A 27,137-nucleotide genomic window follows, 5' to 3' on the forward strand; every position below is an offset into this window, starting at 1 on the left:
CAGGGAACAGTATGACGCGATGGAGAGAAAAACGGATCCACCATGCGGGGATCGAGGCGTCCTTGGAGAGATGCGGCGGCACAGCGGTTGGCTGTTGCGGGGTGATCGACCAACAGATAACCCCACTAACAACCCCGCATTTATCTAGCATACTCTCGGATCCCGGCAGAGCGCGGAATTAAGGGACGGCCAGTTCACGCTCTTTTCTGTACCATACTAGAGCCTCAGGACAAGCCAAGGAACAGATTTAGTAACTAGAAGACACAAGGGCAGTGGCGGTGGCGGTAGAAATGGCTCCCGTCTAGCAGAAGCAGTTCCAAAGAGAAACACTCACTCTTCTTGCTATCCGTTTCCACACCTCCCGTATTGCTATCAGGCAAGCAGTCAGGCCAGGCACCAAGAGTAGCCTCGGCCGCACTCGAGCTCCGGTCAGTTTCTTCAATTCATCCCTGAAACAAAAGAACATCACTTACCTCGGCAATCTATTACTATTCACGATTGGCCAGATCACTCATCATTTATTCGTTAATGCTTTCCCTGCATCGACCAACGACCAAAGTCGCACCGAACCACCATTCCACCTGTAGCAAACGTAGGACACCACGTGGTCGAGATTAAAGTTATTACGCCGGGTCCAAACGGGAATAACGTTACCACGCTAATGTCCGAGGGGTAGACCGCAGATCCCAATCAGACCGCTCGGGCACCAGTCCGTCAACGCTTGTTTCCAAACTCCCGCAAGGCCCAAGTAGAAAATCACATAATATTGATCCAAGGTGGGAAAAAGATCTGTTGACCTCAACTTCGCATCTTCATTGGTATTTATATGCACGGAAGTGGGCTTTAACGTTATCATATGCAAAACAAGGAGGAAATTACGGACATGAAACAAGAATTGGTATCAAGATTTCGAGGGCTTGATTAAGAAGAAGGGTAAATCGAAACAAAGCAAAGTAATCGCTAAAACAAAGCCAACGCAGCCGTTCCCGACGTCTTCTAACGCGCTTAGAAGTTGGACTCGCAAGTGTGCGACTGGGACGAGGCGACGGTGACGTTCTTGGTGATGACCTCCTTGCCGGTCGACGAGGTGACCTTGATGTCGACAAGGTCGGTGGCGAAGCCCTGCTCGTACTCGAAGAAGTTGTAGTCGGTACGGGTGGTCTCGGTCCAGGTGGAGCCACCGTCGACCGAGACGTGCAGAGCGCTGACGGGCAGGTTGCTGTTGACGACCTGCATGCTGAACCAGTTGGCCGAGACACCGTCCTTGTTGACGAGCTCCAGAGCGGTCTCAATACCGCACTCGACGATCTCCCAGGTAATGTCGAGGACACCGGTGGCGAGGGCATCCAGCGAGCTGAAAGCATCCTGGAAGAGGTCCAGGGAGTTGTCAGAGCAGTCCGCGCACTTGTCGACGATCATGGCCTTGATGGTCTTGCCAGAGGAACCCTTGACGTTGACGCAAGCACCGCAGTTGCTGGCGGTGTCCCAGTTGGTGAGAGACAGAGCGGTACCGAAGATGTCAGAGGGCAGGGTGTAGCCGGAGAAGCTGCAGGTACCCGAGGCAATGTTACCGCTGTAGTAGGTGGCCTCACCAGTAAGGGTCTCGCTCAGGGTGGAGACGGTGCTGCCGACAGTGGTCAGGAGACCGGAGCTGGAGCTAGAGCTGGGAGTCGAAGCAGCGGCCGAAGTGGCGAAGGTGGTCTGGGCCCAGGTGATCGGGGTGCTGGCAGGGGTGTAGACGGGGACGTCAACCGCAACCGAGGGAGTGCTCACAGCATTGGCACCCTCGACACCGGCATCAGTGGCGGGAGTCGAAGCAACCGGGGCCGGGGTGTAGACAGGAGTGTCAACGGCGACGGAAGGCACATCCACAGGGGTGTAGATGGGAGTGTCAACGGCGAACGAGGGGGTGGCGTTGGCGCCCTCGACACCGGCATCAGAGGCGGGAGCCGGGGTGTAGACGGGGACGTCAACAGCAACCGAAGGGGTACCGACGGGGGTGTAGATGGGGGTGTCGACGGCGAACGACGGGGCGACAGGGGTGTAGATAGGGGTGTCAACAGCGAACAAGGCCGAGCTCGACGAGGGGACGGCGGCACCCTGAACATCAGCACCGTAGGGGGTGGAGGCAGAGACAGGAGTGTAGACAGGGGTGTCAACAGCGACGGAAGGAGTGCCAGCCGGGGTCTGGGTAGCGGTAACCGGGCAGACAGTGGTGCCAATGGTAACGACCTCGGTGACGACGTGCTCCTTGGAGCTTCCGTCAACATCAACAGAGGTGCTGGTCTTCACAGCGGTGGAGACGATGTGAGAGGTCGTGTACTGGGTAACCTCCGGGGCAGGAGTGTAGACGGGGGTGTCAACGGCGACAGAGGCGACAGAGGGGGTACCGGCAGGAGTCTGGGTAGCCGTGACAGGGCAGACGGTGGTGCCAATGGTGACGACCTCAGTGACAACGCGCTCCGTGGAGCTGCCGACGGAGTCGACCTCGGTGCTCGTCTTCACAGCGGTAGAGACGATGTGGGAGGTCGTGTAAACGGTAACGACCTCCGGGGTAGGGGCCGGGGCCGAAGTCTCAACGGCCGAGGACAGCGAGTAGCTGCTCGGGGTGTACTCGGCAACGCCGACATCGTTACCATCGACCGAGCTGGTGGCAGGAGCCGACGGGGTCACGGTGACGGTAACCGGCTCGGGGTCGACGGTGACAGTGCGGGTCTTGGTGCACTTGCTGGTCGACGAGATGGTCGGCAGGCTGGACTCAGTGGCCGTCACGGGGCAAACCTGGCGGAATAGTCAGTTTCATTGTAAATTGAATTGATGCTAAAATTGGTTGCTTACCGTGGTGGTGTGGGGCACGGTCACGATGACGGTGCCGCCGGTCGAATCGATGGAGGCCGAGGTGGTGTAGAGGGTGGAAGTAGTCCACTGGGTGGAGGTGGCAGAGCACTCGGTGCAGGGCACGCTGATGGTCACGAACTTCTCGGTGGTAGAAGTGGAGTGGATCGTGCTCGTCGACTCGTCAGGGACGCCTGAGACGGCAGTCTCGCTCACGGGGCAGACCTAATCGGGAAAAGTCAGTATATTGGCAATTGAGCAACATAATTGGCTAATTACCGTGGTGTATTGGCTGATGGTCTGGTAAACGACCTCGCCGTTGGTGTTGACGCTCGAGGTAGTCGAGTAAACGGTCGAGGTGGTCATGGGAGGGGCCGGGGTAGAGGTGGCAGGGACCGGCTTGATGGTGACGACCTGGACCGAGGTGGTCTCGTCGGGGACCGAGCCATCAACGCTCGACGAGGCGACGGGCGAGGGCGTCGAGGCGACGGGACCGGGCAGAGTCACATACTCGGTGACCACGAGGGTGGAGCGTTCACTGCAGAACTCGTCCTGGGCGTGGGCAAGACCGGCGCCGGCAACGAGAGCGCCGGCAACGGCTTTGTTGAAGCGCATGGCGAAGGTGAAAAGACCGGAAGTGTATATTAACACGAAGAGAGTGGCGCCGGGAGCTGGAGGCGTGCAAAGCAAGCAAGCAGCAAAAAGAATGGACCTCTGAAAAATCAGAGAATAATGAGTGAACCGGCCGGCGAGAGGCGCGAAAGCGTGTGGAAAGGGCCAGTGGTGGAGAGCCAGTACTTTTGTACTTCTTTCTCTGAAACACATGCGCACTATTAGGGAGGATGCGCGGCCGCTCGGGAAATGAGACCGCGACTCGGCGCGCTGGGGCAGCGTCGCCAGCACTGCCCGAACCGGCTAGCCACCGCTGCAGCGTTGGTAGCTCAAATTGCGGGACGCATCAGCGCGCTGCGGGTCAGTTGTGGCCCATGTCCAGAGCCTCGTCGTCGTGCGCACGGCTGCATCTGCCGGCCGCCAGCTGCGACATCCCGCTCTGCGCCACAGCGCGGCTCTGCGGCCTGGATCCGCGGAGTCGCATTGGTCGCGCACATAACCTGGACGTGTCTCGTGAAAGAGGGGAGAGGGGCGTTGGTGTTGAGGTCGGCGATTGGGAGGGTCGGGCTAGGCCAGGCGGGCGGTCGGTGCTCCGACAGGCTAAGAGGCGCCAGGAACAGGAACAGGCTCCTCTTCCCTCCGCACGGCCGTCCGGCTGTTTGCCCCGAAGGACACCAAGCATCGCCGCACGAACGTGTGCGCGGTGCATCTCACCATCTCTGCGCTCAATCTCAGCCCAGTCGCCTGTCCTCGTGCCGCCATTGGTGGAGCCAACACCCAGCACATTTGCCCAGCCTCCGAATCAGCCCTCTCAGCCCTGCGTCTCTCATCACCGCCTCTCGTATCCTTGGCCGCTGCATCCGCGTGAGCGGTATACCGCCGTTTGGTCTTTGTTAAACGCGACCGCCACACGCAAGCTGCCGGCGGCTGTGCTCAATTTCCGCCTTGCATGTGGGGTTGCCTGCCTGATGGAGATTCCGAGTACGCAAGCCTCAGGCAATCCGGCCCGTCACCGGACCTCAGCAGCAGCACCACCACTTGCCTCCTCTCAAACTGTTACACCAGCGGCCGCCGATAGCACGCACTTTAAGAGAAATGCTCAGCTTGGCGATGTTTCAGCTGTCCGCGCGCATACCTCCTCGCTTCCTCAATGCTTCATGCTGAACACCGCTCTTTTACTGAACGACAAACACCCCGAAACACCAGATCGCGACCGCGTACCCACCGTCCGAGCCCGCAGACCCGAGTACGGGTTGCATCATGAGCTATTATTCCTCTCACTGTGGCTGAAAATCCTAATTCAGACCAGACCAACGCGCCGGGATTAGGTTGTTTCGAGAACCCACCGACAGCTACCAGTCGCCAAACAATGCGCCTCTGATCCCTTTCTTCTCCTTGCGCTGCCCAGCGCGATCTTCTTCATTTTTCGCCGCGAGCGATTGTGAAAGGGCGAAAGGGTCGTATTTGATTGCACGCCCTACGAGAACCCGACCGTTGGGATGAAGGGACCGTTTTTCTGACGCATAGATCGACAGCGATCTGCGCTGATAACCTTGACCGAACGATAGGCTACCAGCCACCTGCGCAGCGGAAATCCAGGGTTTGAAAGTACGAGAAAATTTGTGGAGGCGAGCCTAACCTTCACGTGGGGTGCCGCTGAAACTGATATGCAGGCTGGGCGTCGCCAACGAGGACATAACATCATAATCCCTCATTTCGACGCTGCCACGCCATTTCCAACTCCTCTCCGTGTTGTGTGAATCTTGTCAAGGCGCCTTTGCCTTAAATCTCGAGTTGCTCTTACGCTCTGTCTGAGGAAGGCGAATCTCTCCAGTACCTTTGTGGAGTTGCAAAGAGAACAGCATCCACACTTTTCAGCAGTATTCTTTTCTGGAGACGAATCCTCACACTTAGCCACCATGGATCTCGAGTAACGTGGTAAGATTACCTTTTTTTTCTTGTTTCGCTAAGCATAGCTATTGAAAGAGCTTGTTTAGAGACACTCGTCAAACTTCCTTGTAGCGGTTTAGTATTCTTTCAGCAAAAAGAACGTTTCTGCGCGTTCTTACTATTCATACAATTCTCTTCCTAAGTCTTGTTTCCATTGGTTTGTCTTTTCAAGTTGTGAACTCAATGCCCCTTTTCTTTTCTCTCCAAACGGAAAATCTTGCCCACTTTCCCCTGAGGCGAGCTCGAGGACCACTCGTACTTCGCTGGTCAGCCACTGTGGCCATTCTCATTTTCGCAAAGACATTCTTTGCAGTCACAAAGCTATTTCGCGTTTACTAGGTAATCCATTTACCCATGTCTCACCACCGAGGCCCCACAGATCAGCCGATGATGGAGCGGAACGTGGTACGTTAGTACCCTGAGCATCGCCCATGATGAACGCCTCCGACCTGCTGGATTTTCCGGAGTTTCACATACATCACCAACACGAACAGGGAGAGCAGGTTCCAAGCGGAAACAGAGTCTTGAATTTGACCACGGATATCCTATCTATGGCACACCAACACTCTAGTCTATGAAGCAAATTACAAAACTTCTAACAGCAAGCCATCACACCGTCGCTCAGATGCTGTGGCCGTGGGCGTTGACCTCGGCGAAGCTAGCAGGGAGGCCACGAGGCTGGACGGGAGCGGCGTAGAAGTGGGGGGTGTTGCGGTAGTAAGCGCCGCCCTTGTAGGACTCGACGGCGCGGGAAAGGGCCTCCTTGGAGATGGTGGTCCAGGTGGTGGTGGTGTTCTCCTTGGCGGCGCAGGCGGCGTCGTTGAAGCCCTCGATCTCGGACAGGCAGTGCTGCTTGACGCCGTCCTGGATGGCGAAGAGGTGGCGCCAGTCGAGGCTGTCCTCGGCGAGCGACCAGGCCATGACGTTGGCGACGCCGAGCACGTCGACGATCTCGTCGAACTTGCGCTCGATGTGCACGGGCTCGTCCCAGGTCCAGAAGAGCGAGGCGTTGCGGTCGAGGAAGTAGTGGCCGCCGTTGGCCTCGTCGACGACGGGCTTGGCGAGGGCGTTCTGCCACGACTGGATGGCCGTCAGGCCGTTGCACTGGCCCCAGCCCGCCTGGCAGGAGAGACCGCAGTGAGCCTCGCTGTTGCCGCACCAGCCGCCAGAGCTGCAGCAGTTGCCGGCGCTGCACTTGTAGCCGGTGGTGCCGCCGCAGGTTCCGTCGGGGCTCTCGGTCAGGTTGGTCGGGGCGGTGGTGGGCTTGCTGGAAGGCTCGAAGGTCAGGGCGCCGGAGAGGCCGTTGTCGGAGCCGTCGGCGAGCTCGAGGGCGACGGTCTTGCAGCTCTCGCCGAGGGGCTCCTGGGCGCAGTTGGACTTGGGGTCGATGGTGAAGTACTTGGCGTAGAAGGCGAAGCCGAGGGTGGCCTTGGAGGCGGGCAGGCCGAGGTCGAGGTAGCGCTGGATCGAGGCGCGCGAGCCGACCAGGTCGGTGTGGTGCTTGGTGAAGTTGTCGCGGCGGTTCATGAAGTCGTAGGTCATGATGCCGAACCAGTCGACCAGGGGCACGATCTTGGGCATGGTGTCGGCCGTGAAGGCCATCATGTCGCGCTCAAGACCGGGGACGGCGATCGACAGAAGCTTGTCCTGGCCGATGGCCTTGCGGGTGGCCTCGAGCAGCAGCGGGAAGGCGTCGATCTCCCAGACCTTCTCCGTGTTGGGCACAGTCTTGTAGTCAGCACCGTTGCCGCCGACGTACTCGTAGTCGATGTCTGGGTGAGTGGTCAGTATGGTGCGCAAACGGTATCCTCGAAGTCGACTCACCGATGCCGTCCAGGTTGTACTTCTCGATCAGCTTCTTGCAGTTGTTGGCGAAGCGGGTGCGAGCGGCCTCGTCCTTCATGGTCAAGGTGTAGTTGACATCGTTCCAGCCGCCGATGGCAGCCAGGACCTTGACGCCGGGGTCGAAACGGGCACGGAAGGTCTCGACGGGCTCGAACAGCTCAAAGGTGCCGCCCTCCTCGGTGAGGAAGTCGTTGGTCGACACGAAGGCCATGATGGCCGTGTCGATACCGGCGTTGGTGGTCCGGTTGCCCAGGTCCGACAAGTGCCACTCGTCGGCGTACATGATGTAGCGCGCAGATGCGAGCTGGGTGGCCGCGGCCAGCAGCGTCGCGGCGGAGAGGAACTTCATGGTGGAGTTGTTGGCGCAAGAAAGAATGACTTAAGGCAAGGCCTTTTAAAGAGAGTGGTAGATGCAAAAGAAAAAAGACAGACTGTCGTCACTGGCCCACGCAGAAAAGAGGGTCAGGTGGTGGTTGTTGAGAAGGAACAGGGCCCATGGTGGGCAGCCGACTTCCTTTATCCCCTTCATCTTGGCCTCCTCGCCGCGGACGTGTCAGTCGACCGCGCGCTCTGCTGAGGTGAAGAGGCTCATTCTCTCATTTCAAAGGGGAGGCTCGGTTGAGTCAGTGCGTCCCCGCAGAAAGGTGTCGCTGGGGGTTGGCGCGCATTGGCAAACACTGGCGGGCCAATCACCACGACGGTAGCGAGTCGCAAGTGTGCCCAAGTATGCCGGCTCTTCTGCAGCATACTTTCGCAACTTCCGTAACCTTCATTCTATTTTTGCGGCTTCTAACGCCCGTCGAGCGTTTGCTGGATGCAGGTACCAGCTTGCGTTCCTTCGCGCGCACCGTTTGCACGCCTCGCCTTTTTTCCCGCCGCGCTATCGTTTGCATCCAAGCGGATCGAGGGTGCACGCGGCCATTACATAGCTCTCTGACTTTTAAGCTTGGGTACGGTGGTTTAGGGCGTTTCATGCGCATCAACGCCCATGACGCACGACACGAGCAGAGCACAAGGCCTTCCCGGCACATCCGGCCACCACCTCCCAATACTCAAGACAAGGCAGTTTCCGCCCGCACATGCGATCTCGGCCAAAAGTGCGCGCGAAAAGGAGAAGAGCATCAGCCTAATGATGGTCAGACATGCAGAGCCTGGGGAATCTGAACCCTTGTCCCGCCGGTCTCGTGAGACACCTCTAGACCCCTCTGGATGCGACACACCCCGCATTAATACTCGCGCTCGGCATCGACAAAACCACGCGCGTGAAGCCTCCACGAACTGGTCTTCAGAGTGCTGCATGATCTACTCCCCAAGGCTCCATCCTAGAAAAAGGGAAAAAGAAAAAAGAAATAAGGGTGGGCCCGACGATTAACTACCAGATGGGGGGTTCCGTCGTTAAGCTCCATTGTTCTAGAGCCCCGAATATACTCACCGGGAAGAATAGCGAACAATATGCCGACGCCCATAGCTTTTTTGCTCACGCTATTCGAGAATATGCGGTACTAAAGATTGCGCGTCAGGGCGTCACACCGCCTGACAGAGACTCTATTCCTCACATGACTAAGCGTGCCCCGTATTCCGTTATGACTTCAATATAGCAACCCGATCATCGATCCTCCCGCCGCCCGCTGACATCCGCCGATCTACTTGGCGCTTCAACCCCAGTCGTGTGTCTTTTTACGATCTACGCTTCTCTGCCTTCTCGAAGACGGAGCCGTGGCGCAACGAGTTAGAACGTCGATGGAATGGTCGAGACTTTCGAGTAAGTAGCACGTGTGAATGAATCAGCCCTGCAAGGATTGAGGATTGGTATGAATCGTTGATTAATGAGTCCAGTGAAGATCGTTTTGGACCAAGAGTGAAGTAGAAACAATCGAGCGGAACACTCTTTACAATAAGAGCGTCGAATATCTACAAGAAGTCTCGTAAAACCCAGTTCTTTATCTCCCATTAACTCCTCCATGCTAATCATCGCTTTCATAACAGAACGGAAAAAGACGTATTCACAAGTGCTTCTCTTTGCACACTCCATTTACCGAGCGCGGTCGTTGATGGGCATGCGCCTGATGTCCCTCTTCGAGCTCGTGGCCGCGGGCAGCACCGAAGTGCAGTCGGCCCAGTTCTTGTACGTGTCGGACGAGATGCCGAGCAGGCTGAGGCGGAACATGGCGTCGGCGAACTTGCCGGTCCACTTGCCCTGGTTGTTGACGAAGCCGTTGAACTCCTTGCCGACGGCGGTCGACTTGTTGGACAGGTTGATGTCGCTCTGGAAGCGGGCGACGCCGGCGGGCGGGTTGTACGTCTCGGCGTAGTACTTGACGTCCCACTTGCCGGGCGTGCTGTCCTGCGGCGCGCCGATGGGGATCTCGGTCTGCGCGATGTTCTTGCTCGTGCTGTGCGCGCCCATCAGCGCCGCCAGGTCGACGGCGTTGAAGCCCTTGTCTTGGAATAGCTGGAACAGGCTGTCGTGGTCGCTGCCCTTGCCGAAGCCCGGAGGCATCACGTTTGTCGGCGACGCCTGGGTCGAGTCGGTGCGGCCGACTAGAGTCTTGACGGTGGGTCCGCCCGGGCAGGTGACGACGGCGTGGTTGCCGGCGAACTGGATCAGGTCGGCGGCGCCGACGCCTTGCGGCTTGTACTTGGCGTACTTGGCCGTGATGTAGACGTGGTATGCCTGCAGTCCGTTGTTCTCAGGCCTCAGCATCTCGGATGGGACGAGGAGGAGGGAGCCGTCGGCGCCGCCCGAGGCCGGAGCGTAGCTGGGCAGCTTGAGCGAGAAGGTGCCGGCGTCGTGGAAGGCATAGCGGATGGCGGCGCGAGCGAGGTCAGTGCATTGGCCGTCGGAGCCCAGGAAGTCCTTGGTCAGGTCGGAAGAGATTGTTGAGTAAATCGCCGGGCAGGAAGGGTTCTTGCGAGGGGTGAGGTTGGAGAGGGCCCGCGAAGTTATATCGTTGACGGCCGAGGAAAGGGAGTCAAGGGATGATGAGAAGGAGAAAGAATACGCGGTGCTTCCGCATGCGGAAAGAAGGAGGATAGACGAGGCACGCATGATGATTGGTTGGATTGGTCGCAATTGGCTTCCTCAAAAGATGAGACCGTTTGATGGAGCGAGATGCTGGTGGTGATGATGGTAAGAAAGCGCAAGACGACGAGGGTCATATATACAAGTTTCTCTTCTGCCTTGGATGAGTTGACTCTTCACAGCTGCCATCTCGACCTCTCTAGACCTGCCGGGGAGGCGCAGGACGGAGGATTCGCGGGCCCGTCATACGCCACCGCAGCCTGCCACTATCTTCGACGGGCGCTCCGGGCTCAGGTGTCTGATGAGCTTGACTGCCGGCGCCTCAGCTGGTGAACGCCGCGAGCGTGGGCGAGAACGTTGGATCCAACGCGCTGACACGGTCTGGCACGCTTCATCGAAGGTACTCGAGCGCCTCGTGGGAATTCATGGCGCAGTGCCAACACAGTGCCGCCAAGAAAACGATGAGCTTCGACAGCGCCCTCGCTACCGTATGTATCCATCTGGCTCGGTTCAGCCTTACCGCTTCTCGCCCAGGAACGCTCCCACGCGATTGGACGAAGGCTGGTTCAGCTGCTGCAGTCTGCGGTACCAAGTAATCATCAGCTCACCAAACACACGCTAGTATCGCGTTAGGCGTCAAGGCCGCGGTACCAGTATCTGCATACCTAAATTCAACGGCGGTGTGATTGGGCGGATGGTTTGGTCAATGAACCCCGCGCGGAAGACGGAGCATTGACATCTCCACGATCTCGTATTTGCCAGAGCAGGTAAGCCTCACGAAAGCCCAATCAGCGGAAGTTTAAGTGGAGATCCGGATGCCAGGTGGTGCGGCTGAACACACTCTTTACGATCTACGGTTTAGCTCCGAGTTCTCCCCGCATGTGAGATTACTCGTATAGGTAAGCGATACAGCCCCTTTCGGGAAGGATGATACGCGGAGCCAGCTACGTGGAGAGCGCGCCGTGGGGAAGATGCCGTCGTGCTTGGCACGCTATCCCAAGCTTTCAGCCCACGTCCTGATCCCGCTTTTCTCCCTTGGTTTTTGCTCTGCCGGCGTCCCAGACTCGGGAACGTCGGTCGACTTCCCAGCCGAGCGGTTCTTGGCTGCCATCCGGGTCCTTCCAAGTACCAGGTACATGGACTGTTAGAAAAAATTCCTCGCGTGGCAAACGGTCGACAGCGCCACGACCGCTGTACCGGTCGCTTCAATGCTGTGGCATGTTCCGGTGAGCAGTGGCTCATCGGAGTTCACATTTCGTGCATGTTGAAGCAGGCGAAGAGCAGGGATAATGCAGGAATACATGATAAGCAAAGGAGTTTTTGATTCAAGATCGTCGGATGACAGAGCTATTTTCGTCTCGGCTATGCAGGATCCGCCGTGCGGGATGCATAGATGCTGCATACAAGATGCTGAAATCTAGGTTTATCCCGCACGTAGCTCCTTCGTATCATGCGCAGCCACCCCCAAAAGCCGTAAGCCACCACAACTCCACACTATAGCTTCCGCCCAATCACGGCCCCGCCATTACTACGAGTCTAGATTGTGCGAATCAGCAGTCACTCAAAACACGGCAGCCGAGTAAGTCTAATTTGCTCTTTTCATTCGTTCTCACCGCCCGTCATCACTAACTGCGTGGCTTCCTGCTTTTCGTCCGGCTCCAATGGCTTGGCACGCATTGGAGCCTGGGCGCATAAGGTATTTTCCGATGATGGTATCGTTCCTTCCCACCGTCTATGTCTATGAATCCCAGTCTATATCCCTAAAGAGGCAAAAGTGGCTGTATTCGCCAAGACCTGCTCACCATGCCAGCTCATGCGGCAGGTCATTTGAAGAGAAAAAAAGTCAAAATAAGGCGAGCCAAGGGAACAGCATTGGCTGGTTCGGCTGATTCCGAGCTCGGAAGAAGAGAGAAAAAAGAGGAGTCGAGACTACCGCAGAAGCAGGAAAATGCTTAGCAGCGATTAAGCCTCGGCCTTGATGATGTCGGACGCCTTCTCGGCGACGGCGTACAGGGTGGAGACGAGGTGGCCGCAGACCTGGAAGGGCAGGACGCCGGCATCGACGACACGCACGTTGCTGGTGCCGTAGACCTTGAGCGACGAGTCGACGACGCCACCAATATCCTTGGGCATCATGGCGGTGGTGCCGACGGGGTGGAAGTTGGAGCGGTAGTTGTCGAGGATCCACTCGGACAGCTGCTCGTCGGTGGCGACGGCCGCGCCGGGCTCCGTCTCGTTGGCGAGCAGGCTCTTGAGCGGGGCCGTGTTGAAGAGCTGGCGGATGTACTTGGCGGTGCCGACCTGCTCGGTCATGTCCCAGGTGGCCTGGTAGTAGTTGGGGTTGATCTTGGCCGAGGCGGCAGAGGCGTCGGCGATGTGGATGTTGCCGCGCGAGAAGGGCAGCAGGCTCCAGAACTCGGCGCTGAAGGCAGAGCCGGTGGGGTAGATGAGGATCTCGGCGAGCGGGACCAGGTCCTTGAAGATCAGGTCGTACTGGATCTCGAAGAACTGGGCGATGGCCTCCTCGGAGATGACGCCGTTGGAGACCTTGGACGCGTCGGAAGCGTACGACGCGAGCTGCTTCTTGACGTCGGCGGCGATGGCGGCGGTGCGGTTGCCGAAGATGTCCTCGACGTTGGGGTAGGCGACGTTGACGGCAGTGCCGCTGAAGCTCTTGGTCGCGACGCCGTCGAAGCCGTTGTTGGTCTGGTCCTGGAGGTTCTCACCGACGGCAGGGAGCTCGACCTTGACTTCGACGCCGGCAGCCTTCAGGATATCGGGGTTGCCGACACCAGACAGCTCGAGCAGGAGAGGAGACTTCAGCGAACCGGCCGACAGGATGACCTCCTTGTTGGCGTAGATGGTGCGGGTCTGGCCAGTGCTGTCCTTGACCTCGACACCCGAGGCAGTGGCCTCAGCGCCGGACTCAGCCCAGACAAGCTTCTGAGCCTCGGTGTTGAGCAGAACATGGTAGTTGGTCCTGTTCTCGAAGGGGTAGTAGTAGGCGCGGGCAGCATCCTCACGCACGTTGAGCTCGACGTCGAGGGTCGAGGGGAAGACGTTCCAGCCGGCCATCTTGCCGCCAGCAATGTCGTAGATGTACGGCACGTTGTTGGCCTTGTAGGTCGAGTTGAGCACCTCGGGGAAGCTGATGTTCATCATCTGGTTCTTCCAGCCGACCTTGAGCGGGCCCTCGGTGCCGTGGTAGGCAGGGTCGTAGGTCGCGCCGCCCGCCAGCTGGTCCGCCTTGGGAGGCTGCACAGTCTCCGACTTCTTGTAGTACTCGAGCAGCGACGCCCAGTTCCAGCCCTTGTTGCCGATCTTCTCCCATGCATCGACCTGCGCATCCTCGGCTCTGGTGTAGGCCATACCTGAAAGTGGCTGTCAGCATCACTTCACTTCAAGCGGGAGGGCGCAATCCTTACCGTTGATGGCACTGGTGCCACCAAGAGCCTTGCCGGCACGGAGAGTCTGGGTCTTGCCGCCGCCATAGGTCTGTTCAACGGACTCGTAGGCCCAGTCGATGTCGGTACCTTGCAGATGAGTCAGTCTCAATCCAATCGGAAGTGAAGCCACAGTTCCTTACCGAAGGCCAGTCCGTAGCCGTTGGGGTTGGTAACGTTCTCGTTGTTGAAGACGGAGCCACCCGCCTCGATGACGGCGACAGTGACGTTGTTCAGCTCCGACAGACGGTTGGCAACAACGAGACCGCTGGTGCCACCGCCAACGACGATGTAGTCGTACTTGGCCGGAGCAGTCGGGGCTGCCAGAGCCGTAGCCGCGAGGAGCGGTGCAGTTGCGAGAACACGGTACATCTTGCCAGAGACACTTGCGTGTGAGAAAGAGCGAGGAATGAAGAGATCGGCGAATGCTACTGGAGAGAGGACCGGAAGTCACTCGGCGGCATAGGTGTAGATATACTCACACCCCGGCACTCGTAAATCCGGCGTCCCGTCACCAAGCACCCAAGCGCTATACAGAGGGTTCCAGCATATACGAGCAAGCGAGGACTTTGTCATGCTTAGCAATGGGGGGAAACAGGACGATGATCTCACAGGCGGGCATAGCTGTTTGCACTCGGCGCTTCACATTGACCAGGGGGGCCGGGCGCCGAAAGGATTCGTTTCATCATCGGACCGTGCCGAGAAAACGGCCTCACGGCCTCACCGTTCCCGCGGGCGTGCCTCCGGTGCTCGGCTTGCGTCGTGCCAAGGACGGAGCGGCGAATACTATCATGTCGGAGGCAATGGAGAACTGGGCAGTGCCTTACAGTTGCTACGACTCTCTATTTTGCATCCTCGAGAGGCTACGTGCTACGGACACCCCCCCGACTGCGGCGCAGAGTTTCGCCATTATTGCGACCCTTAAGCAGCGCCAGGGCCTTGGCGATGCGAGTACGGAGGAGACGGGCAGGTTGTTCGAAAAAATTGTCGCAGCTGCATCGGACCGACGGTGCTGCAAAACGCAGGATCTTCTGCAGGGGTGGCAGATTAAGCATACCCACTTTCTTGCCCGCTTCGTCTAGCCCGCCTCCCTCTAAGCTTCGAGGCGCAGGGCGGAAATGGGCCGTCGGTGAATCTGATAAGCAAAATCTCTTAGCCACCATCGTAAGCAGGCAGCGGACTTACCGGATCATGACACGACATGCTCTCTTCAGCGCCCCTCCCAGCTCGAGCCGCCTTCCAAAAGGAGTTTCCAATGTCAGTTTCCTCGTTGGGCCTGCCCTGCGCTACAACACAGATGCTTGTTCAATCCGATGCAGAGCCAATCTCGCATGATGGCACAACACCAGCCCCGACAACAGCTGTTCCACTTCGCTCGGCCGCCTTCCAAGAGCGGATTGGACGAACAGCACCAGACCCATAAAATCTTTGTATAGTTAGGGGCACAGTCCCTTCCTTCCTGTTTCCGCTGAGACAGCCTGGACCATCCCATCGGATTTGCATGCATCCGCACGTAAAGTGTGCCGCCTCCGATAGTGTGCGGGAAGGACGAGAGAGCCGATTCCGGTGTGTGCGCAAGTTTTCTCTCTGTTTCACCTCCGCCGTCGGGCCGCCCGCCCTGCTGTTCAAACATCAGTCGGCTGCTGCGCCCCTGATCGGATCGGATCAGGCAATGACCGTCGAGGGTTCCCTTACTCAGCTGTTGTGTTGTTTGTTCCGCTCGAGTCAGGCCGATGACACCATTGCCGCACAAAACAAGCACCGTGGTCGCTTTTGAGGCTTGCGTCGATCCAGGCCAGCCGTTCCGAAGTCGCCGCAACACCACACCCATCGTGCCTAGCGCTACGCCCTCTGATTCGTGCACAGAAAAAGAAACGCAATCGCGGTCAATATGCTCGACGCTCCACCTTCCTTGTTTAACCCCTTTCTTCGCGAAGTCCGGATGCGCTGCGTTCCATGGAAATGGTCCAGGCGGCTGTGAGTGGAGACACAGCGGATACCTGCATTGAGGCACTGCTGGGTTTGATGGCGAGCTTCCAGTTACTCTTGCTTCGCCAAAGTCCGTGAGAATGGCCCGTATTCCGTGCTGCTTTTTTGGAGCTTGCCAAGTGATAAGAGAACGAGGTGAATCAGGGTCTCCACTGCCGATCTGCAAGCGCTACCACGACCTTAACTCCGGAGCCTGGAATGTTCCGTCGGACAGGAAGAGGTTGCCATTCAGTGCTGTGGTGCGGAAAAGGGGAACAAGGACCAGGACTCTGGTTTGAACGAAACCCTCACCCTGGCAGAGCCATCCTTCCAGCTTCTCAATGTTTCACCAGGCGATATGGGTAGTGAACATCACTGCCAGTCAAGGATAGGTAAGGCGGGACACTTTCACGCTACTCCGTCTCAGCAAAGGCGTCGGTTATTGGGCCGTATAAAAGCAATATCTCCTTCTCTTTTTGCAATGACACAATCTGCAAAGCCATTGACAACACGGCAGTTGTTGATGACATACTTTTCAGTGGTCCAGAAGCCCTGAGGTAGGAACTCAAATCCTGTTTGACCCATCGCAGCGAGTACCGGGTCACGAGCACACCAAAGGAGTCGCGACACCTCCCCATCACTGCTGGGTACTGCAGTGTGCTCCATGGCGAGTATCCCCAAACTCATGCTGCGAGCCTACAGGCACAAGTTCACAAGCTGCTGGCTCATTCAGCTCAGCCTGGAAGAGTCTAGCGGCGCTTTAAGGAGAACTCACTGAAGCACCTGCTGCAGGAACCGTCCTGGCCACTACAGCAGTGAGTCGGAACCGCGACCCGAATGATGGACCGGCGTGTATCGGTAAGGGTCCAGTCAACAACATGGAACCCGGGTCCTGAGCCATCACTGCTGGACGCAACGGCCATTTGGTAACGCGGATCTGTATCCGCAGGAGTGGAGCGGCTTGACATCGTCAGCGTGGTGGCTACCCGGTACCATCGTTCGGACGCCTCACGACCGTTTAGGATAACGCACATGAAGCTGCACATCACTGTCCCATCGCCGAACGGAACACTAGCTCGACGAACCACCCAGCCCACGAAACGATGAGCTGACAAGCCACTCCCGCGCCCTAGAGAGAGGCGAAACACGCGGGCGCCGTTCAGCCTCTCCTCTCGGTAGACTCCTCGTGGCACAGCACTAGTACGCGACTCTGAAGATGCTGGTGGCAAAAGTTGGAGATGGGTCTCCTCGAGCACCAACTGTGCGACAGGCGTCCCAGTTCGTCGGGTATGAGTTAGGTTGAACTGATGCTGGGCAGGGTCATCTTGCTTCTTGCGACATTTCCCCTCTGGGATCGAAGATCTTCACAGCAGTCAGTCAATTCTTCATCAGCGCCAAGACACGGGTAATATCTTCGAGTCTTCCAGGAACCAATGAGAGCCGGAGAGAATAGTCATACGACATCGTATGGGCGCACCACGAAGGCGTCACCGCGGGACCATGGAACAGTGCGAGCGACGAACGCCTCCCCGGGCCCTGCAGAAGAGCAGCGCTGTGGCGCCGTCGGCAAGCCGGCGCGACCCCAAAACCACGGGCCGATGCAGCGGCTCTAAATTAGTTTCAGCCGCATTACCAGTCGTGCAGACTTGTTCCTGCAGCACCCAGATGTTCCTGACGCTAGGATAGGAAATGATGCGGCGGTCGAGATCTACGGTGGTCGAGACTGCTCTGGTTGACACGACTGTCGCAGAACCGCAGACGGCGCACCATTCCTCCATCCCCGATCCTATCCTGCGTAATTACGGGTTGTCTGTGGTCGATGCCCAGGCTAGCAAGGAACATTCGAAGGTTTGATGTGTGGCGGCAAAAGGAAGTCGTTCAGCGCGAACCGTCACTGCGAGGGAGAGAAGACGTGACAACTTTTCACTGAGAAACAGGGCATCCTGCTTGCGTACATGGTAAGATTCGATGTCCAGATATACTCATAATTTCAGAACTCACATTTGCATCCAAATATTTACTCCAATTGCACACGCGGAAAGAGTGCTGTATTCTTGTAGGCACAAAGGTCACGTCTTCTCCAACCAATTGCATGTAACCGGTTGGAAAATGATGACGCCCAGGAATCCAGAATGAGAAGAACGCGAAGAAAAAAGACAATGGCAAGGGAGAATCAAAGGGCTGGTGCCGTGGGCAGCAAGGAGACGAGTGTTTCTCCTCACCTCTCAACCCTACGAAACGGTGACAACACAAGTCGAAACTGGTGGCGTGAGATAGCGGCAAACGGCAGCTTCAAAAGTGGCAGGCCGCGCAGTGCATGACGCTGTTTACTTATGGCAGTGCAACAGTGCGACGACAAAATAGAGTGGATCACTGGCCAATGGCGAGAGTTGCATTGCAAAGCTCTGAGAAATAGGACAGCGCAGCCCTGTGAAGCAAGGATGCGAAGCGGTCCCCGTGCGGCCAACGACGCGCACCGCCTCAATCAGAAACATTCAGCCTTGCAGTCAAACGCCTCATGGAGATCAGAGCGTCCCACGAAGCTTACGCTGTCACTCGGAGTTTTCGGGAAATTTGACCATGCCGAGTTCCCATTCGGTATTTTCAGGCGAGTAGTACGTATGCCTCACGAGCACTGCCGCCGGCGAACGAGTCCAATTGGGCAGCTTTCGAGAACGCCGCCCCTATTCTACCCTATAGCGATCGGCCCGATTTCCTGCTCCGGCATAGTTCACACTTGACAAGCCAATGACACTACGCGTCTTTCTGTGCCGTAATCGCTGTGTTACGCGTTGTTCAGAAATCACTGTCGTGAGAGCGTCAAGTAGTGAAAATGTATAAAGGAGGTAGCCCGGCGAGACATCAAAGGCAAGAAGCAAGCAATCAATTCCAATTTCACAGTCTCTCATTGGCTCTACTCTTTTTCCAATACCCATTCGTTCATCATGAAGTTCTCCACCATTGCCGCGCTGTTCAGCGCCACTGCCCTCGTCGCTGCTCACCCCGAGAAGCATGAGCATACCGAGGACGCCGTCCAGCATGCGCGTGACTTGGTTGGCCGCAGCTCCGACAAGTGCGCTGCTGCAATTGAGAAGCGCAAGGCCGAATTCATGGAGAAGCGCAAGCGCAGCCTCTACAAGCGCCAGGTGCGCGACGGCCGCATTCACGAGAAGCGCGATGTGTCCGAGATGGAGAAGCGCTCCATCTACCCCACCATCCAGAACAACACGTGCATCCTGGCCGAAGACACCATCTGGGGCCCGTACGGCATCGACGGCGAGATCCTCCGCCACGATCTCCGCGAGACCCAAGAGGGCCTCGACTTCTACCTCGACATCGGCCTCCTGGACGTCGAGACGTGCGAGCCCCTGTCCGGCGCCGCCGTGACCATCTGGAACTGCAACGCCACGGGCTCGTACTCGTCCTACACGGGCATCGACCCGGAGACGGCCGAGCTGCTGGACGGCTGGGAGAAGCGCGAGGACGGCACGACCGACGACGAGACGTTCCTGCGCGGCATCCAAAAGTCCGACTCGGAGGGCATGGTCGAGTTCCTGACCAAGTTTCCCGGATACTACGTCACGCGCACCACGCACATCCACCTGACGGTGCAGGCCGACGTGAGCAACGGCACCTCGTACAGCGCGTCGGCCGTCCAGCACATCGGCCAGCTCTTCTTCGAGGAGGACATCATCAACACCGTCTACCAGCTGTCGCCCTACTCGGCCCACCTGTCCACCCTCAACCGCACCACCAACGACGAGGACTCCCTCCTCACCACCACCGGCACCAACGGCGCCAGCCCCATGATCTCCATCGAGTACCTCGGCGACGACATCAGCGACGGCCTCGTCGGCTACATCACTGTTGGCGTTAACAAGACTGCCGCCGGCATCGCCACTACCGGCATGAGCGTCAACCCCCAGGGCTTCATTCCTACTGTTTCCGTTGCTGATTCGGTCCGTGCTGCTGCCACTTCCGTTGATGCCGCTGCTGGCTACAAGAGGGTCTAGAGTTTAGAATGCTTTGATGGGGAATGGAACATTAGAACGATGTTGATTAGATAGAGACGGTTTCTTATATTCACGCGAGAATGAAAGTTTCAAAAACATTACCTATTCTTCTGCCTTTTCAACTTTTTTTGTGGTTGCATGACGAACAGTTTGTGACAGAGAAGAGTATTCCATTCATCATCGACTGTTATCAAGTCAGAGACAGTCGTGTAGATTTTCCTATTTAGCGTATGCCTTAAGTGTTGGCTCTCTTGATCCCTTAATGCACGAATTGAAAATCCAGTCTTTTGTTTCCTTTGTCCGTCGTTGTAGCCAGATACTCCTCTCGTTCTTCTTGTGTCAGTGAGTTCCACTTCTTTGCCTTAGATTTATTGCGCCAGACGTAGTACGCCTTTGTCAACAAGTACAGGATAATGTTCATGATGTTGACGGCAAGCAGGGCACGGTTTCCGCGGAGATAGCGGGGTTTGTCATCTGCGAACCGCGGTCAGCAGACGAGATAGGGAATCGGATACAGCAACGCACCTTCGCGGTAGATATTAGAGGCAATGATACCGCTCGCCTGGACGAACATGTTGTACATCGCTGCGGATACAGTGCGAGAGCGCACAGTGTTTGAGATGCGCGAATTCCAGGCCACTTGGATCGGATGAGCTGAGAGAATGTCAGTCCGTTTGCTTAACCCTTCCGGCTCGAAATCTTACCTGATGGGTAGCTGAGAAAGATTGTCATAATTCCCCAAGCCACCCAGTGGTTCAGCTGGTTGATATCCAGTATGTAGAGAACAAGCACGAAGGGGAATGCCCATATTTGCCCGATCATCGCCGTGAACGTGAGATTTTGCCACACCTCAGCCAAGTACGTAATGCCCAACATTGTGAAGATATGGATGACCTATTCAGGAAACAGTAAGTATCTTGGTATCAATTTTCCCAGATCTAATCTTACTTGAGAAGGAATGACGAGCAAGTTCGTGGTAAATGTACTGAATCCGAGAGTTTTAAGTGTCAGTGTGAGGTAGTTCTTTGGCGTAGCTGGTATAACATGTTAGTCCTGGATGTTCGTACTCCATGTGGATAACCGCTTACTCATGGGGATCTGGAAGGTAAGGCCAAGGATATAAAGCGGCCAGATGTCAAAGTCCTTCAAACTCTGCCACAACATTTTGGGAGTGAGGGCCTCTCGGTTGTGCATGTCTGACTTGCTGGGGTCTTCGCGAATGACACGATTGACCATGATGGTCTCCTCCCTGGAAAGGTGTTAATGAATGGAGTCACAGGCAGATGAAGTAGTAGAAAAGCTCACCTCTCACTGAACCAGCCTTTTTTACCACGCGCCCAGTTCGCTGTTTGTGTTGGGCCTGGCGGCATGAGGACATATGCAATCAGGCCAATGACCAAGGTTAAGATACCCTAATTCGTTAGACAGCGAACAGTACTGAGATATCCAGCTTTTCCTCACCTCAAGCAAGAATAACCAACGCCAGCCCGAGTGTCCTTCATGGCCCCGGAGATGCAGGATACCGTAGGCAAGGAAGCTGGCCAAAATATCGGCAATGCTCATTGCAGTCCAGAAGAATCCCAGCCGAAGGGAGAGTTCGTGATGTTTGTAAAAGTACGACAGGTACAGTATAACCTGCGAATATTAGAAGTGGAGAGGCATGACAAGGTCGAGGGCTTACACACATCTGGAATAAATCCTCCTTGTAAAATTCCAAGGAGAGCTCTGCACGCGAGAAAGGAAGCTCGGCCGTCAAGCTTGAATTGGGCTGAAGCCACAATGGACCACAGGACCATCTGAGTTGGTATCCATCTATCGGGCCCCATCCACTTACTAACCAACTGGGAGGGAAGCTCGGCGCAAAGGAAAGACAGCTTGAACACTGTCTCACCAAGATTGTAGTCATTGGTATTCATGCCAAGATCTCCGAGAAAATTGTCTGTAAGCGCCTGAGACAGATTGGAGCGGTCCAGTTCCTTTGCGAATATCAGCAGTGACAACCGAACAGAGAGCGGGAGATCCTACCAGAGCCATGAACATGATGCAGGCAAAAACCATGATGCGGAGGTCAATTTTGCGAATAAGTTTCTACACGAGTAAGCATCAGTTCGCAGTGGGCTATCGTTGGTACATACGTATTCCTCTCCCCATGTCCATCTCGCAGACGGGTCAAAACGGTGGAGATTTTCCCAGTCTGGACCGGGCTGATAGTGTTTGGCAAGATCCGGGTCATCGAAGACCGAGCGTTGGGTTGCGATGGCTGAGGTGTCAAATTTAGAGCCTCTCTGGAACCAGAATCTTCGTTCTGATCCAGGATGGCTCAGGAGAAGCTCGTCTGACTCCTTTCGTATCTCAACAGTTGGGGCTTTCTTCGAGTTCTTCTCATCTTCGTATGCGACTGGGATAGTGTCCTGCGGATTTTTGTCCACGGGAGGGCCACCAAAGTCGTCTGCGCCTGAAGCCATGTTTCGTGCGTGCGCGAGCAAGGGTACAGTCTCCGGGTTCTGGGATGAAGAGGACATGGTGATTGTATTGGCTTAAATACTGGAACTGCAGCTGAAATCGAGATGTGAGATAAGAGGAACCAGCGTTCGCGGACAGTGTTATTTTGCCAAGTAGCACGCAAGTGCTTGCATGTATGGGATCTGAAGGTGTGGCGGATGTACCATCCGGGTTTGGAGAAATCTCAACGAATCTTACCTTGTGCTTGGGGCGAAGAAGCAGGGAAGTAGCCGAACACCTGAAAACTTCGGACGTATTGCTTTTGCAGTCCTCTGGCCAAGAAGCATTGCCACGTTCTTATTTGCTTGGCCAGCACTCCATAATGATGCTCACGTGGAGCTCGGTAACGCTTGTGGTGGGAGAGCGGCGTTATTTGCCTCAGGCCGACGAAACGACAACACCAAACAAGGGTCGTATGGAAAAGCAAAATGTCTATTTTCGGCTCATTTCATCCTTGTTCAGCCTGTGAATTATGATCCAGTCGGTATCGAGCGCTTCTCATTGGTGAGGGTATTGCCCAGAAAGTCTGTCTATCACGCAATCAACCCCAGTAATTCATCATCCTGTGTGCGGGGTTATCGCACCTCGTGGACACAAGACCCGATTTGAGCCATTACCGCAGACGAATGAAAGTATGGTGATACAAACCAGTGCCGGAGGAGTGGAGTATAGAGTCAACACACGAATCTAACGTGGACGCTCGAGAACTGCTCTGTATCGATAAGCTTCTGCTGCCAAAACGCTCACTTATCGACGAGAAAAATGCGTGTTTCTGTGGCCACTGACAATATTCTAGATTTTGCAATAGCTTTACCTCATCGGTCGCATATCTATGGCGAGCGTCATGAGGCGCATAACGAAAGCGATTTGGCCCGGCCCTTAGACGTGCATTACCCCACTACTGCACAACACACCAATGCTATTTGAGAGAGGTGCGGAGATAGGATTCAGGCTATCGCGCAATAATCCGGCAATATCACGGTAGATTGACACCCCTCTGCTGCTCCTGCGTATCATCTTGAGTATAAGTGTCCACCCTTGACCGTTTAATCGGGACACCAACATTTGAACCCAGCACTCAGTGAATCTGTACCACAACAAGTTCATCCGAACAATGTCAACTGTAACTGAAACGGCGCAAGTCTTGGTTGACAACACCAAGGAAAAGCTTGGTTCAGCCACTTCCAAGCACCGGGAACCGTTGAAGCTCAGTGGTGTCCTTGATCAGTACGAGCATTTTGATGTCACACCGGTGATCGGTAGAGAATTTCCCAATGCGAACCTGAAGGAGTGGCTCGAAGCGCCTAACTCCGATGAGCTGTTGCGGGACTTGGCAATCACAAGTAAGATCAGCCTTCAAAGAAGCTGACGGAAACTTGCTCACCAATCATTACAGTTTCGCAGCGCGGCGTTGTCTTCTTCCGGAAACAAGATGGCATCACAAACGAGCTTCAGAAACAGCTTGTCCTCCGCCTTGGCCAGCTTTCTTGGAACTCTGACAAGCCGAAGACCTCCGGCCTCCACATTCACCCTGTTTCAAATAGTGGCCGAACTTTGGGAGGCAAGGACGATGAGATCAGCGTGATCTCCTCGGAGCAACAGAAGAAGCTTTACGCCAACACGCCTTACAGAAAGAAGCAGAGCCACGCCGACGGATGGCATTCAGACATCACTTTCGAGCCAGTTCCCAGTGACTACGCCCTGCTCCGCTTGACAGAGCTCCCCAAGACAGGTGGTGGTAAGCCTCTCTAACTACCCTCGAGCAAGCGGAAACTGCTGACTGCAATTTTAGACACTCTCTGGGCGTCCGGCTATGAGGTGTACGACCGCCTCTCTCCGCCAATCCAGAAGCTCCTCGAGTCTCTCACCGGCACCTACGCGCAGCCAATCTTCCAGGAAGCCGCCAAGAACAACAACTTCGAGCTCTACAGCAAGCCGCGCGGCGCCCCCGAGAACGTCGGCACCGATCTCACTGCCACCCATCCCATCGTGCGGACGAACCCGGTCACGGGCTGGAAGTCCGTCTTCGCCGTCGGCCACCACGCCAAGCGTATCAACGAGCTGACCGAGGAGGAATCTGAGACGTTCTTGAAGTGGTTCGTCCGTTTGATTGTCGACAACCACGACTTGCAGGTCCGTCACCGCTGGCAGAACTCCAACGACCTCGCCATCTGGGATAACCGTAGCGTCTACCACACTGCCACGTACGACTACGACGGGCTTGGACCGAGGACCGGCCAGCGTGCAGTGAGCTTGGGCGAGAGGCCTTACCTTGACCCACAGAGCACAAGCAGGAGAGAGGCGTTGGCCAAGCAGGCGTCTGCGGAGGTGAAGGTGACCGAATCTTGAGGTTTTCTGAGAACAGTGTGTGACGGGTTCCAAACCACCTACACCTCGCTGTGCGAGTCAACTTCTTCACGGTCATGAATTTTTAAGTCTACGTAATCTTCTGAAATGACAGTTCATGTTCCACCTCTTACAATATCCTTTCAGGCGCTCTTTTTTTTCTCGTGACAATTTAGTTTCCCGAAGTACTGAAGCCACATTTACAGTCATCCTTTTCTTTCTCATAGCTCCCAATTTCATCAGTGATAGAGCCCCCTATCACTTACACGCCGGATAATCCGACCCCATAGTCAACCCCACAACCTGCGGATTCAAATTGTAAATCTTATCCGGACAATTATTCGTCACGCAGCGTCCGCCCGCCGCCCTCATCACAACCTTCCCCTCCTTATTCAACACCTCCATCCGCTGAGACCCCGTATTCAGCGCCTGCGACACTCCCGAATTCAACCCAGCGACCAGGTTCGTCGTGCCCCCCACCAGCTTACCACCACTATAAAATCGGACCTTCCAGCCAGCGACATCGCTGCCGGTCCCCACAACGACAGCCCACGCCACGACGTCCTTGGCCGCGTCATAACCGAGCGGCTTCTGCGCGTACTGGTCGCCGCCGGGGCAGTTGGTTTGGGAGGTGATCGGCTTGTACCAGATGGCGCCGACGACGGGGCGCGCGGGTTGTAGGGAGGGGGGTCGCATCGCCGCGGGGCCCTGGCCGGCTTTGTAGGCGCGGATGAAGGAGGCGAGGAGTGGCTGGATCGACCAGTGCTGCGCGCGGCTGTTGGCGTAGGCGGCCGGCTGCGCGTCGCCGTTTTGCTCCGGCCAGAGGTTGCCGATGTAGTGGCCTTCGGGGCCGTCGTTCTGTGGAGGGCGCGCCTGTTAGTTGGGGAGGAGGGAGGGCTGGGGGGATGGAGGGGGGAAGTAAACGCACCCAGGTCAGGATTTCGACGTATTCGGGCTGAGGGTTCATGTTGAGGATATTCTTCATGCGCTGGGTGAGAAGGTCTTCACCTGCACGCCAGAGACGCGCGCCGTACTGCAGTTTGCGTGGTCAGCCTTGTTTTCAAAGCTCGGGATACATCATGAGCTTACGGCATTCTTGTACTGGAGCATACTGAGACCTGTGATTTCCGGGTTAGTCCATATATTCGAAGTGATGACAGTAGCATCATACCAATCATATACGCCTTCTTCCTATCCCTGGCACCATTGGCAACAGTCTTGTCAAGATTCATATCAGCCGTGTTCCGGTCACCGACCTTCGGCCAGCTTGATTCCCAACTGAACAGCCCATCAACGACCTCGCCCCAGTAGGACCACCATCCAGGAGCGGCATCGTAGTAGCCCTGTGTCTGATCGAAGTCCGGAACCAAATACACCTTGTTCGCCCACTTCTTCTTCCAATCAATCCACACATCCTTCGTCGTGCCGCCGTCACCAAAAGTGCTGACAAACGGAAAGCCATTAGCGCCCTTCTGGTACGCGCCATGGCCCATAAAGTCACGCAGGAGAGAGTCGTAGTCGCCCAGGCGCTTGCCCGCACCGCCGGAAGCCCACAGGTCCAAGCTGAAGAACAGCTTGAACTTCGGGTACTTGTCACGCGTGAAGTCGAACATCTTGTTCAGGGCATCCCGGACGAACGGCTGCGTCGGGTCGCCAATGTTGAGTGCAAAGCCGTCGAGTCCCATGGCTGCGGCATCTTTGATATCTTGCTGCGCGTGAGCCGCCGTAACGGTGCCAACCTGTGGTTTCGTGAGCATAAGATAGAAGGCGCTCTATGGGGAGTACGAGAGAATGAGGAAGGACGAACCATGTAGTGGGCGAAGACGAGCTTCTGGGAGGCCGCCTGTCCTGTGAGCAGCAGGACGCAGAAGGCGACCAGCGTTATGAGTGAAGCCGGAGCACGCATGGTCTATTGAAAGGAGAATATTGTGAAATTGATCAAGTGTTGAATTTCATCTGCTTGCGCAAGGCAACGCATAGCGGGAAGATGATGGATGGAGGATCCATGTCAATGATAAGTGTCACTGCGATATGGTCAAAGAATTAGTGGAAGATTGTCCCCATATACGCAGGAAAGGTTTGACGAGACAAAGACATCAAGCTTTATCAAGTGCCATGACGTTGAGTTAGCACATTTTTGTGATTGGGCAAGCCTCCGCGGAGCAGAGGTTTCGCTCTCCTGAAGGCCACTGAAGTGACCAAAGAGTAAGCCGGGGCTTGAGCATCGAATCAGAGGTGATGACTGGTATCGGTATCTTTCATTGATGAGCTGCGTTTATGTTTTCCATCAGAACCAGATTTCTGACGAGGGTGGCTGCTTTTTTGGGGTTACGATAGTCGAATGGCTCTTGTGAGAAACTGCTTCCGGATGATGTCCTTGTAGTGGGTGATGAAGTCCAATTAATCCGATCTCGTGGTGTCTTTGTGATCATTTCCAAGGGTTTGGAGTGGAGTTCTCAAGTCTATTCATTCAAGAGTGCTTTGTCTATAAGTGGTAACGTCGAGCAGCGACTCTTGCTTTTAAACCATCTTGGAAATTTCCGCATAAAGCTAGCGTCTTGGCCATGGGCTCGGCCTTAATATTCAGGTGGAAGAGCTTGA

General features: G+C 56.0%; 8 protein-coding genes across 8 annotated transcripts; 2 read left to right on the plus strand and 6 right to left on the minus strand.

The window, feature by feature from the left end:
• Positions 1-1,005: 1,005 nt before the first annotated feature.
• On the minus strand, positions 1,006-3,450 carry LTHEOB_1058 (Expansin-like protein 1; the record flags this gene model as incomplete). Its single annotated transcript, XM_035507240.1, has 3 exons — positions 1,006-2,781; positions 2,839-3,060; positions 3,115-3,450. The coding sequence occupies 3 exons, from the start codon at positions 3,448-3,450 to the stop codon at positions 1,006-1,008; spliced, it is 2,334 nt and encodes a 777-aa protein (XP_035367405.1).
• Positions 3,451-6,018: 2,568 nt separating this feature from the next.
• On the minus strand, positions 6,019-7,591 carry LTHEOB_1059 (Glycoside hydrolase protein; the record flags this gene model as incomplete). Its single annotated transcript, XM_035507251.1, has 2 exons — positions 6,019-7,169; positions 7,222-7,591. 2 exons carry the CDS (start codon positions 7,589-7,591, stop codon positions 6,019-6,021), a joined length of 1,521 nt encoding a protein of 506 aa, XP_035367406.1.
• A 1,683-nt stretch (positions 7,592-9,274) lies between these two features.
• On the minus strand, positions 9,275-10,291 carry LTHEOB_1060 (Ligninase h2 precursor; the record flags this gene model as incomplete). Its single annotated transcript, XM_035507263.1, has 1 exon — positions 9,275-10,291. One exon carries the CDS (start codon positions 10,289-10,291, stop codon positions 9,275-9,277), a length of 1,017 nt encoding a protein of 338 aa, XP_035367407.1.
• Positions 10,292-12,226: 1,935 nt separating this feature from the next.
• On the minus strand, positions 12,227-14,079 carry LTHEOB_1061 (Glucose oxidase; the record flags this gene model as incomplete). The annotated part of the gene is made up of 3 exons (XM_035507274.1): positions 12,227-13,635; positions 13,690-13,797; positions 13,851-14,079. 3 exons carry the CDS (start codon positions 14,077-14,079, stop codon positions 12,227-12,229), a joined length of 1,746 nt encoding a protein of 581 aa, XP_035367408.1.
• A 4,541-nt stretch (positions 14,080-18,620) lies between these two features.
• On the plus strand, positions 18,621-19,688 carry LTHEOB_1062 (Extracellular dioxygenase; the record flags this gene model as incomplete). The annotated part of the gene is made up of 1 exon (XM_035507285.1): positions 18,621-19,688. One exon carries the CDS (start codon positions 18,621-18,623, stop codon positions 19,686-19,688), a length of 1,068 nt encoding a protein of 355 aa, XP_035367409.1.
• Positions 19,689-19,947: 259 nt separating this feature from the next.
• On the minus strand, positions 19,948-22,210 carry LTHEOB_1063 (Phthalate transporter protein; the record flags this gene model as incomplete). Its single annotated transcript, XM_035507296.1, has 11 exons — positions 19,948-20,162; positions 20,214-20,342; positions 20,393-20,582; positions 20,637-20,722; positions 20,777-20,937; positions 20,994-21,100; positions 21,150-21,323; positions 21,370-21,413; positions 21,523-21,664; positions 21,714-21,776; positions 21,824-22,210. 11 exons carry the CDS (start codon positions 22,208-22,210, stop codon positions 19,948-19,950), a joined length of 1,698 nt encoding a protein of 565 aa, XP_035367410.1.
• Positions 22,211-23,304: 1,094 nt separating this feature from the next.
• LTHEOB_1064 (Taurine catabolism dioxygenase) lies at positions 23,305-24,539 on the plus strand (the record flags this gene model as incomplete). Its single annotated transcript, XM_035507307.1, has 3 exons — positions 23,305-23,533; positions 23,587-23,928; positions 23,983-24,539. 3 exons carry the CDS (start codon positions 23,305-23,307, stop codon positions 24,537-24,539), a joined length of 1,128 nt encoding a protein of 375 aa, XP_035367411.1.
• Positions 24,540-24,794: 255 nt separating this feature from the next.
• On the minus strand, positions 24,795-26,442 carry LTHEOB_1065 (Glycoside hydrolase family 71; the record flags this gene model as incomplete). Its single annotated transcript, XM_035507318.1, has 5 exons — positions 24,795-25,394; positions 25,465-25,569; positions 25,626-25,654; positions 25,708-26,275; positions 26,344-26,442. 5 exons carry the CDS (start codon positions 26,440-26,442, stop codon positions 24,795-24,797), a joined length of 1,401 nt encoding a protein of 466 aa, XP_035367412.1.
• Positions 26,443-27,137: the final 695 nt, after the last annotated feature.

Source organism: Lasiodiplodia theobromae (assembly GCF_012971845.1).
Source record: "Lasiodiplodia theobromae strain AM2As chromosome Unknown scaffold_3, whole genome shotgun sequence".
Taxonomy (NCBI): Eukaryota; Fungi; Ascomycota; class Dothideomycetes; order Botryosphaeriales; family Botryosphaeriaceae; genus Lasiodiplodia; species Lasiodiplodia theobromae.